The sequence below is a fragment of the Gallinula chloropus genome (genome assembly GCF_964237585.1).
Source record: "Gallinula chloropus genome assembly, chromosome: 6".
In the NCBI taxonomy this organism is placed as follows: Eukaryota; Metazoa; Chordata; class Aves; order Gruiformes; family Rallidae; genus Gallinula; species Gallinula chloropus.
This window is the reverse complement of record NC_140091.1, coordinates 26,993,610-27,005,917: the sequence shown is the minus strand read 5'-3', so window position 1 is coordinate 27,005,917 and position 12,308 is coordinate 26,993,610. Positions and strand designations below refer to the sequence as shown.

Sequence of the window (12,308 nt, the reverse complement as noted above, 5' to 3'; positions counted from 1 at the left end):
GCACAGTCTAGATAAACACCATCTGAAATGCATCCAGCAGTATCTGAAACAGGAATAGATGTACCTGGGGCAGTGCTTTCAGTGTGCAAACACCGCACTGGTGCTTTAACTCCATGTTAAGCAGGTAGATTTGGCTGAGGTTCCAGACACTTAGTCAAAAGCTATCCAGCAATGAAGAATCCTCAGCAGGAGTGCAAACAAGAATGGATGTAAACAGTTTGATCTTCTCTGCTTGACTTCATGATGCAAAATTCTCTTTTTAAAAAGAGGAATGTAACTACTTGTTTGGAATATCACACAACTCAAGCCAAAGCTGCTGCATGAACTCATTCCTTGTTATTTCATCTCTGGACAGTTGAAGTGATCCTGGCCCCAGATTGTTCTGTTCTACACACTGCAGTCCTTGGCTAGCTTCAATCGGGTTTTTTTCCAAAGTTTTTATATGTCTGAAGAATTTTTCTTATGTTAAATATTGCAGTACTTAAAAAATTCAAGACAAAGCTTAGTGTTAATGAAAGTATGTTACAAACTTTTCCTTCTCCACTCTCTGCTAAAGAGAGAAACTGGACTAAGTACAAACAGCTTCACTTTCAGACACTTTTGATGGTGGCAGCAGACTAGACATTTAATAAATGATCTTTACAGAAAGCAATTAGATCATCATGGAGACAGCTCAAAATCTTAATGCACTGTAACATATTTTCTTAGTCTTTGTCACCAGACTGCAGTATGATGAAGAATGATGATTTCCGCAAACAGCCTGCAGCCAATTTCTCTTGCAGACACCAAAGCCCCAGAGCAACATACTGTCTGTGTGTGGATATATACATGGAGAGAGTTGGGAAGTTATGGTTCAGGTTCTTTAAGCAGCCAGACCTTAACCAGACCACGCTGAGTTCATTAATGTTACTATTCTGCTACTTGTTAATTTTTTTTCCTAGACTGATACTTCTAGAATAGTCGTCATCTTTCCTTTAGCCTTTAGCTTTCATGCTCTGATAGATACAGGTTAATCCAGTGTGTGTGTTAGTAGCTACTGCAGGATATTCAGGTTTGTGTAAGATACATAATTCTGTTCTCTTTTGGTGTAAACATCATTAAGGCACATCCTGTTGTAGCTTAATAATGTGATAGAAGACTTCCGTTTTTAATAAAAACAGAGTTGCTGTTGCTCATCTGTGAGGGGAAATGATATCAACAGAGTTGTGTTTAAACTTAGGATTTCAAGTAGTTTCATACAGCTCTGCAGTATCGATCATCGTTATCCTTGTCAGCAACAAGGTGGTTTCAGTCTGGGTTGTCCCACTCCGTGCAAACCACAAAATGAGTAAGTGGTTGAAGATGATAGACTGTTCCTGCTTGGGAAAAAAAATCGCAGTCATCAAGACCATTGGAGGATGGGGAAGGGTTACTTTGATCTGTCCTGGTCTGGTCTTGCAGCCTGCTAGTGGCTGAAGTGAACTGTGTGTCGGGCTGGAGTGTATCTGTCAGTTTAGCTTCATCCAGAAGGAATCCAGGTTGTGTGCTCTATGGAAGACTGTTCGGTGATGTGAACCCAGGCATAGCAGTCAGGAAGTGTACATCAGAGCCACGCTTCTGATCGGAATTAAAATGCCAGTATAGACACACCCAGTGACTGCATTTAAACTGCCATGTAACTGCTTGATAGAGAATATGCAATCTGAGGTTAACAACAGTATTCAGAATCTCAGAAACTGTATAGCAGAGCTGAAAGGGCACAGAAACTGGTGTGATCATTGTGGAAGTGGCTTTCTTGCAAGCCAGACTAAAAACTGTGGGCTTTCCAGTTAAGAACACGGGTGACTATAAAACAGCACATGGTAAGCTGAAGGTGAAAGACCTTCTTGCTGCCTTGCAAGCCTGTAGATAAGTATTTTCTGCCCTTGTGGTTCAGGTGGTCAAGTCAAGCTGCTGCTTGAGTATACATTTTGTCCCCTGCACAGAGAAGGTTGAGGGTGCAGGAGAAAACAGACACGGTGCAGGACCTGTTTCATTACCCACGTGCTGTAGCTCTTGGAGATGTGCTGTGATTCCTCGCTGCCTCTGTGCTGAACATTTCAGCTCATTTGAAGCACAGTGCAAGAAGATATCTGTACAGACTTTTTACAAAGCAGAGGAGCAGAAATTATATGTAAGAGGCACTTTTAATGGGCCTCCATATTGTCTGTCCAGGTCAACGTCTTGAGGAGGCAGCAGCGTATGATCAAAAACCGTGAGTCAGCCTTTCAGTCGCGGAAGAAAAAGAAAGAATACATGTTGGGACTGGAGGCAAGGCTGGAGGCAGCCTTACTGGAGAACGAGAAGCTCAAGAAAGAAAACAGCACGCTGAAGAGGCAGCTGGATGAAGTGGTACTAGAGGTAAGAGATTGCAGTGAAGATCTAAGTTTATATAAAGATACACATAAAGTCCCTTGGGTGGAAGTTGAACAGAATCCTGGAAATGTTGACTGGAAGAACTTTGGGAGTTTCTAGTCCAATGTCCCACTCTAGGCAGGATGTTCACTAAGTCTAGGTCAGGACAGCAGTTATATTATCTAATTGACTTTTCCTTGTTTATGGTGCTTGCATCCTGACATACCTTTGCAAGTTTGTGCCCCTCTTTTATTGTATGTCTTCTCTGTTCTTTCCTACCTAGAATCAGAAGCTCAAAGTATCATCTCCAAAAAGAAGGACCCTATGTGTGATGGTGATACTGGCTTTCATCATGTTGAATTATGGTCCACTGAGGTAAGCTGCCTAGGAATTCCACCTTGCATAGCAAAAGGACGGTGATTTTTGTTTGAATTTTACTGCAGGCTGTGTTGTGTGCTAATGCCTTGAGCTTGAAACCTGACTTCTCTTACTTTGCTGCTGTGTAGGCGAGGATATATCTGTGTAATGGTTCCTCTTTTGGAATCCTTCTGGCAATAAGAGATGTATCTTGTACTCTGTATTTCTCTTGTTAAACAGTGCAGCATATGGCAGTGTTTCTGCTCCATTGATACCTGAAGAGATTAAAGAGCAGCAATTAAAATACCAGACTGTATTGAGGTGATCGTTGGTTGTGCAGTGCTTTGGAAGGCCCAGAATGTGGGATGTACAAACCACTGCTGAAGACTTCACTTCTCCCCTATGTGTTTTCTGCCTTTTATAGAGGTGTCACTGAATGGTAGCTCCACACACAGGATCACTATTTTGCTTTGTCTGTAACAACAGAAGCAGCTTACCATACGTGTGATGTTTTTCAGTCCCTGCAACTTCTTACAGAAATAAGGATTTGGTTCCCTTGTTAAAACACCCATGCTGGTGTATGTAGCTCAGCAACAGTACTCTTTTACCCCAGAGTTAGCCATCTGTGGGATACCTGATTTCTGTGCAGTGGTCAACTGGAGATAAATCTGATTTGATACTTTGTGCCAGTGATGCCATTTCCTCTGTCTATGAAATCACTTCACTTGCACACCCTCCTGGAGGTATGACAGCATTCAGGGTATTTAGATTCAAAACCACTGCCAGTGAATATTTTATTATTTAAAACCAATAAACCATTCCAAAGACAGCAACATCCAAAAAAAAGAAAAAATATCAGAATTTCACTCCTTAAATTCTGTAGGAGACGTTGAAATTCCCTTAGCTGGCCACACTGTAAGATGCCTCTCAGCTTCTTAATCAGCAGTGATGAGATTCTTTGAAGGCGAGAGGTAAAGCAAAAGGGCAGACAGAGTTTTTCCCTTTAGCTGCCTATTTCCATCAAATCAGGGAAGCAATGGGTCTGTCTGGGAACAGGGACCTGAAGCTGAAGCAGAGGCACTTGGCCTCCCCCCAGACACAGTCTGGATGGGTGGCTCTGTAGTTAGGTCTGTGTTTTCTCCTGCGTTCGTGGATGTGTGTTGTACTAACGCTGCTTCACGCAGAATTTTGTTCGTGGTCTTAAGTCTTGTTGACGGTGTGTAAGTGCTGAGATGTTTGTGGTGTTTTGTGGAGGACTTTGGGCTGTGCTGTTTGGCTGATTACAGATGATGAGAAGCAGTCTAGAATGTGGCAGCCCTTGGCAAACAAGTTTAGCAGATAAAATTATTCTGCTGACGCATTTTTTCGTGCTGACAGATATACTGTGTGTGGGTAATGTCTAACGTTGAACATGGGAATATGGGAGTGAGGCTGAAAGTCTGGGAGGGAAACTGGCATATTGACACAAGGAATCTGTTTGAAAGTATGGGAGGAAGGGTCTAGTCCAGTCTAATCAGCAACAAGCTTTTCAGAGCATCATTCAGGCTTAGAAATAGCACCACGTTATCTCTGATTGAATAACGTAAGTCAAATTAAATATAAGTTGAATATGAAAGTGAATTGAGTACTTTCTGGTTGTGAAGGTGGCTTGTGTAGAGTTATGGGTAAGTCTGCATTAAACTGTACTGCATTGCTAAATTCTTTTGGGGTTGTTGATATTTGTATAGAAAATTGAAACTTTCAGTTATTAAAAGCAGAAGTGATTTAGCAGGAATTATATTAGTGTAAGTGTCTGTACCATGGATTTGGTTTATAGAAGAAGGGCATCCAGAAATTTCTTATCCATGTGTCGATGAAGTATTCTCTAATCTTTGTGAACTATTGGGATTTGGGTTTAACATCTATAAAAATTCCCTTTTATTATTATTTAAGAACGATTGGTGAGGTGTAGGAGGGGAAAAGGGTACATTGTGATTTAATTCCTTGAAGAGGTCACCCCCTTGCCCCAGTCTTACATGCCGTGAGGTGCCAGACAGGAATTGGCAGCCTGCAGTGTGTGCACAAGACAGTGAGTGCACAAACCTTGGTGAGCAGCAGGGCTGGGAGCTGGAACCAAGACATCTGTGAGAAGCAGCTTCTCCTGCTTTGGCACTTGGCTTCTGTGAGAGCCAGCGTGGGTCAGCATGCTGTGATCTCAGCTCGCGTGGCACCCCTCAGAGATCGCTGCTTTAAGAAACATCTAATTAGCTCTGTGGGATTTGGTTTGCTGGGGGGGGTTTATCACCTACAACATAAAATTTGCAGATTACCAGGCTGTTACAATTACTAGATGCCTTTTTCTTTTCCTAGTTTAATTTCTGTATTTGTGTTACTGTGCCTGGATACTGATCAGATCTGAAAATGTGTTAATCAAGCACAAGCAGCGCTGCGACAAATGGAAGCCAAACACACAGGCTAGTCTAAACAATACATGTATTTATTTTGGGAATCCTTTTCTTATGTTTCTTTTCCCTCATCCCATTTGAATATAAATTGTATTGTGTGTTTGGCTTTTTAAAATGCAAGCCCTACATGTGATAGTAAAACATTTGCAGGGAACTAACCCAACTAGGGTATAAAAATAGCACAGAAGATGCAAAAGGTGAATTTTCTGCAACTTTGCTTCTTGGAGTTGTAGCAGCAAAGCTTGTAAGCCAGGTACTTGCTAGTGGCCCTAGTATTGTTCTCTTGGCTGTGAAAAATGTTGAAATAGTTGGGTGGTTTTGCCCTAATCAGTCTGCTTAAGCTTACATAGTGGTCATCGTCTTAGAACGGTTGTAGAGCGGTTATGAAGATGTCAGTCAGCCGGGATGTGACCTAACTACCATTTCAGATACTTAGTGGATAGAAAACAAAGAGTAACACAAAGTTGGAGAGAGGAAATGAGGATCAGCAAAGAGATTGGAACAGGGGTTTTCAGCAGGCAGTGTGATTTACTTTTTTTATTTTGGTTTGTTTTCTTTTAAATTGGCTGTGTCTGTGTGGCTGGAACTCCTTGCAGCCTGCAGAACAGCCTTGGTGATGTAACCAGAATTTTGTGGTGGAGGCTGATGGAACTGGTGATTGATGGAGCTAACTAAAGCTGGTGCTCTGGTGCTTTGCAGTCTCTTGTGTCCTGTAGACCTACAGCAACTGCACTAGAATTGGTGGTCTTTTGTAGAGACTTCACTGGGGCTTCTTTCTAGCATGTCCTGATGGGTTCTCCTCTGCTTTCCAGGACTACCCTGGAAACTGACTAATCTATTAAAAAAATAGATTCACTGAACAACCTGTAGATTAAGACACCAGACAGGTTAGCTGAGAAGCATGATTTTCCTGCTGTTGTCATAGAATGCAACAAATGGAGAAGCAGTGATTTCTGACTCTTGATAGACTTAAGGGTGTGTCCCATTTCTTAGATTTGTAGCACAAACATTAGGCAAAAGAACCCCAGAAGTGGTAAGATTAATCCTCTTTTACTAAAAAAGAGGAAATCACCCAAGGGTTGTTCAGCTGTGTGCTGCCACATTCTGCTGTTGGTAAGCATGAAGTAAGCAAAACATTGTTCCCTCACCAGCACCCAGATTAGCATCCCACCTAGTCTGCAGGTCAGTACTCATGTAGCCTGCTGAGCTTCTGGAGCATGTATGGTTTGGGCTGCTGAAAGCACCATCTGTCAAGCACACCTGTATTGGCATCAGGATGGTTTAGAGCACTTACTCAAGCTGAACAGTCTTGAGTTGTGTGGGAGAGCAGGATTATGATGAGTGCAGCTCCCACCCACAGCAGCAGGTCCTGGGCCAGGCTCTCAGTACGGTCTGGATCTCACTGCCCGAGGAGGGGAGCTCAGTCGTGAGGTGGAGGTGAGCAGCACCATGGCATGTTTGAAGACACCCCAAATGTCTACTTGACAGATACATGCCAAGCAGGCTAAAGCCTTGTGTCTGGAGCCTGCCTGAAACAAAGGGCAATGACACATCACTGCAACACAGTGCTTGGGGTTCTTCTTTCTTTTTGTTTTTCCCCTGCTGCCTTAACAGTTCCTCTTGAGAGAGAGAGTGTGTGTGTGGGTGGGTGGGTGTGCGTGCACCTTCCTCGCTCGGTTCCAGGGTGAAGTTGAGCAGGTTACTTGAAACCACCCATGGCCTGTAGTGTAACGGAGGAGGAGCCCCCAGCCAGGCTCCTTGCTTGGCTGCTGCCACCTTCCAGCTGAGCCAGTGCCTGGCCTGGGAGTGGTGCTGAACTGTGAGCATCAAACGTTGTACCCGTGCCCGTGATTTCCTCCAGCTGCAGGTTGGACAGCGTTGTCTAAACTTGTGCTGACTGCTGAAGCATCTCTAAAAAATGTTCTGGGAACAGAGAGCCACAAATTGTGGGCTGTACAACAGGGTGAGTTTCTTACTCTCAGTTTGACCTATCCTGGGTTTTTTTTTTTCTCAGTGAAGGATGGAAAAGGATTGTTTCTCTGCTTTTTGCAAGCCTTGGTAGCCTTCCCTATTCCTTCAGGAGGTTAGTAGGCTTACATGTGGTGTGTACCTGAAGCTTCCTAACAAACCCAAGTACAAATGATGACAGTCAAGGAGCTATTAATTTTTACAGGCTAGGAGAAACAAACTGGTGAAATGTGAGAATGATCTGATGAATGCCCAAGTGGGCAGTGCAGCTCCTGCCTGCCTCTGTTTTAGCAAAATCAGCAGAGGCTCTGGAAGACATATGCGGCCCAGGACTCAGAAGGGGTAGCTCTGGAGCAGCGTGGCTGGAGAAGGCAGTCCCTTGCTCTCAGCAGATGGTGCCCTCACTTGGAATAAGGAACAAGAAATACATTCCAGAGAACATTTGGCACTGTGGCAGCCTTGTCTTGAATCAGTTAGGAAGAGGACAGGGTCCTTGGTTGGTGTCTTCTTCCAATGTCAACTTTAGGCCATTGGAAACATCCCAGCTCATATTCAGAGGTGGTTCTGTCCTCAGAAAACTCTTTGTTATGATGTCACTATTGGATTTCATCTACAAATTACCGTACAACTTAAATGTCAGTTTTCAAAATTTGAAGTGCACTGGGTTTATTCCACCAGAAGGACAAATGAAATATAGTTTGGGCCCCTGGCAAGACTTGGTTTCACATTTATCAAACTGACATTCAAACCAAAGAAGTAAAAATACAGCTAAAATATCAGGTGCCATTGAATGCCTGGCAAAACCCTGACAGGAGCTTTGCTTTCCTTTCCCTCCTATAATCAAGTCTATCTACACTTCTGAACAAACATCTGCATGAGTTATTTAGCGGTTCTTTCTTTTTTTTCCCCTTGGATCTGGTTTAAGCCAACAGCTCAGCCAGGTTGGGCAGGGTGTTTGTGGCTGTGTGAAAACCCTTCATGCTCACGGTGTCTTCCATGTCCAAATGCCAGCTGCAAGGCCTTGGACCACACCCCAGCTCAGTAAGTGTGGCCAAACAGCAAAGGTTCCAGATTGCAACTTCCAACTGGTTGTCTTGTCCAGTAAAGCCATTTCTCAGCTTCAGTCTTCCTTGACTTTTAATGTGGGGCAGTAACTCAATTCCTGCAAATAGCAGGCCTTGCTTAGAGCAGATACGCCAAAGTGCTTGCCTTCCCAAATTCTCCTCTTGTAGCTCACAGGATGGTTTTACCATCTGCCATGTTAAACCTTCTTTTTTTTAGCAACTGTTGATATCTTTGCTATAAAGACTGCTTTTCAGAAGCTTTTTCCCCTCTGAATGGGATCACCTGCCTTCCTTTTTCAATGTTTCTAGCTGATTCCACCTGATGTTTTTAAATGCTCAATATTGACTTCGCCTTCAGTGCCATGGTGTTGGGATCTGCTCCGTAGAACCTTCCTGTTGCAGCTTGCATTGTTGCTGTTCCACCTAGTGTTTGTAAAGCTCAGTGTGCCTTGCATGGGCAGGTGTTTCCAGATGTAGCTTTGCAGGAGAGGTCCATCCTTCATCCCAGCTACTAAAAGCATTCTGTGGTCCTAAGTCGTGCTTCCCCCCCCATGTCAATTTGAGACATCAAAGGAGGAATACTTTTGATATCCTGTGATTATTCCTTGATAAGGAAAGGTCTTTGAGAATGAGAAGTCAGAGAATATAGACCATTACCTACGTGTCCTCTTCTATATATTACCTGAAGATGGAGCCCTATTTACAGACAAACCCCACAAGTGACCTCTCATGGAAGACAGGGAGGGGAAGAAATGATACAGCAGAACAAGGGATGGGGCAAAACCTAACAAAGCAGCCCCCCAAGAAATCAGAAGGTTAGAGCAAGGCAGTATTTCAAATTGTGGGTTTTTTCCCTTATCCAAAATGAAAGTTCTTTCAGTCTTGGGTCATTGCCACAAACCAAAGCAGCAAGGAAGGGGAAAATATTTTATTTTGTTATTTTAGACATATTTGAGACTCTGAGAAGGAAGCTTTTGATCACGTTCAAGGCCCTAAAGAAATGAAAGGAGAGGCAAACGTAGTGCATTCAGCTTAAGGCAGAAATTGCTGCTAGCCAGCTTCAAAAGAAGCATTTAGTGGAAAATAACAATCCAGATAAAGGAAAGGGCACTAGAATAAATACTGCAAATAATGCCATCTTTTGTCCTTAACTTGGTGCCCATGTTCTCAGAAGTGGGAGCCGTGGTTTATGCCTCTAAGGATGGTAAAACGTATTCTGTTCGCCTCCTTGTGTTTTGGTGCTTTTTCCAGGCTGAAACATCCCATGCTTTGCTGCTGCCAAAAGTGAAACTTTAATTTCAATGGAACGATTAAGGTGTGTTAAGCATGAGCAGAGTAAATAAACATTTCCTCTCCATTAAAGCTGATAAAATAAAATGGGGTGAATGTGGTTTTGAGTGGCTGTACAACTAAAATGACTAAACTAGAAAAACTAAGGATTAGCTGTGATTGCAGAGTAGGCCTTATCTTTATACCCAATGGACTTGGTTTGGATTTCTCTGCCTTTGTTCAGAGCAAACTGTGATGTGTTGTATGTGTCACCTCTCCAGTCTCCAAGCTGGAACCTGAAATAACATGAATTGCCTTCGCAGAACAAGGCAAACAGGAACAGCCATCATGGGAATGTGCAGATTTGTTACAGTTCTCCTGGTTAGGTTTTTTTTTGTCATCTTTAAATGATTATATGGAAAGCTTATCTGATTCAGTGTGTCACTTTGAACAGGAAAGGAGGGATGTAGGACAGGGTAAAACACCAGACCGAGTAGGTCCATGGACACACTGAAAGGCTGATATGCTTCAGCCTGTGGAGAAATGGCTTTGCAGGACATGTACACCTTTCAGACTTCTGATGGTTATTCTTGCTTTCATGATGAATAAACTTCTGTATAGTTTGAGCCATCATGTTTCCAAATTAGGTGGGGTAGGGATATTTCAGAGATGAGTGACTTCCAGCAGGAACATGTGGCATCCCTTTAAGCATCAGCTGTAGTTTTGAGTTCTGTTTCTGGGCTTGAGATGCTGCCAGCTCTGCTGAAACTTTCATTGGAAGAGAAGAAATGTCTCATAAAACAGAGTAGATAGCAGAGGTTGTTTCTGTATAATCAGATAGCCTGGTGCTGCCTGATCTGTGAGACTGTGAATAAACTGTCCAGCTTTCCATGCTACCCTAGAAGTCCTGAGGCAGTTGGACACTAGCATGCATACACAGCAAGCAGGCTGGCTGGGAGTACTTTGCTGCCCGCTGTCACTAGTGAAAACAGAGCCTGTAGCTTTCTGCTGCTCTGATCCTGTGCTGCTGCCTAGAAACCTGGAGGAGAGGAGGCAGTCCAAGCGACGTCAGCCTGGATCCTGGATTGCCTTGGCTCCAGCGGTTCTGCAGAACGTGACACGATTACTCACGGGGAGACCTGGGTTACTGCTACCAGGAGCACAAACGTGTTGGCAAAAGAGAGGGGATTGCTAGGCAACTATGTCTGTGTGCCTTCTGCTCACTGGTGGAGTATTTAATCTGCCCTCCTTGCTAGTTCTTGCCTTTCTCTTGTTACTACCTTTTGCATTTGGGCATGTAACACAACTTGCATGGCAAGGATCTCATCGGCACACTGGGGTCTTGTGTTTTTGTGTTTTTGCTCTGTTGCTGCTGGTGATTCTCAGCAGCTGTCAGCTAAGAAAGCTGGGACTTGGTTTTGTAAAGATAGGTATTTCAGGAAGCAACCATGCTTACAGAGAGCAAAGTTAGCCCCTGGGGAGGGAATCTTGAAGTATTGCTTTTGTGCTTTCAGGATTTCTCACTTGTAAATCCCCCTCCCGAACTCGGGTGCAGTCAGTACTGTATAGCAGTTGTCTGGTCAGTTTTCCAGCTCACACATGAAACGCTGCTGCCTTGCTTTGGATGGACAGCAGTGTTCTAGTGCTGTGTGGCTGCCTGGCTGCCCAGACCCTGGGGAAGATCCTGCAGTCAGTGCAAGCACAGACCAGGGCGATGTGGAGTGCTGCTGCTGTGTGGATGGGGTTGTCAGCACTGCCAGTGGTTCTAAATCCAACACGTATATGTTTGTGTGCAGTTTGGTTTAGATGTCTGGCAAAATATTGCAGGCTTGCAGCTGCACAGAATTCAGCAGCTGTATTTTCCTTATATATTCTAATCATATAAACTGCTTCAGTTGTGCTTTGAGGGTGATGAAGGTTAAACCTTGGGGCACTGTGATTTGAATATAGGTAATTTTCTTATGCCTGCAGATCTAGGTTACAAACAGATTGATCTCGGTTTTGTCACGTGAAGCTTATGGAGGAACATGAAAACCAGAACTTCAAATCCTTTGAACAGCTAAAACTGAAGAAAAGAACAGAACTGCTTTGAATGACAGTAATATAATGATACAAGGCATCATGTTTTTACGTTAGATGTGACGTGAACCGTATCCATGTAACATAGCAGCAACCAGAAACTTAGCCCCTGAGTATTCAACACCTCACTGTAATGTTTCTTGCAGACCTTTTATATATGTGATATATTTTGTTATGGTTATTATGTTTTCCAGTGTATTCGAAAGGGATCCCAGTGGAGTTGATTCCACTGCAAGTTCCAGCCACCGTACCAGAAATCTTCTGGAGTTCTCAGCTAGCCAGGAGTCTAGCACAGCTCGGAAAGTATCTGGGGACATCATTCCTGATAAGAGTAATAGGTAAGATGAAAACCTTCAGCATATTTTAAGTGGCAGAGGGCACTGTTTTTTGACCTCACCTCCCCTTTCTGGCCAGTCTTGTTGCTGCTGAGTTTGTAAACAGTGTTATGAAAGCTGATCTGTTTCGTTATTATTTAACAAAGTTTGCTTTTCAAATGAATATATTTGGTCTCAAAGTTTGCCCAATACATAGAGCTTCAGAAGTGTACAGGTGGCTATGCAGCATGGTGTTGGGGACAGCGTGGTGGAAGAGACCGTACAAACAAGTGTGTGTGTCATGGAGATTTTCATGAGCTTCAGTTCTTCATCAGTCTCCTTTTTTCCTGATCTTTGTTTTAGCTTGCATAGTTACGGCATTTGTCATATTATCTCTCCCTTCTTACTTTTCAAGCTGAAGTATTTATTTTCTTCATTGC

General features: G+C 43.4%; 1 protein-coding gene across 1 annotated transcript in view; it reads left to right on the top strand.

The window, feature by feature from the left end:
• Positions 1 to 12,308, top strand: part of ATF6 (activating transcription factor 6) — a gene marked incomplete at both ends in the record, with an annotated part of 76,767 nt that overhangs the window by 10,295 nt on the left and 54,164 nt on the right. The window contains 3 exons of the mRNA XM_084266207.1: positions 2,194 to 2,379; positions 2,657 to 2,748; positions 11,749 to 11,892. Coding sequence (XP_084122333.1) covers positions 2,194 to 2,379; positions 2,657 to 2,748; positions 11,749 to 11,892 — 422 coding nt within the window. The remainder of the gene's footprint in view (positions 1 to 2,193; positions 2,380 to 2,656; positions 2,749 to 11,748; positions 11,893 to 12,308) is intronic.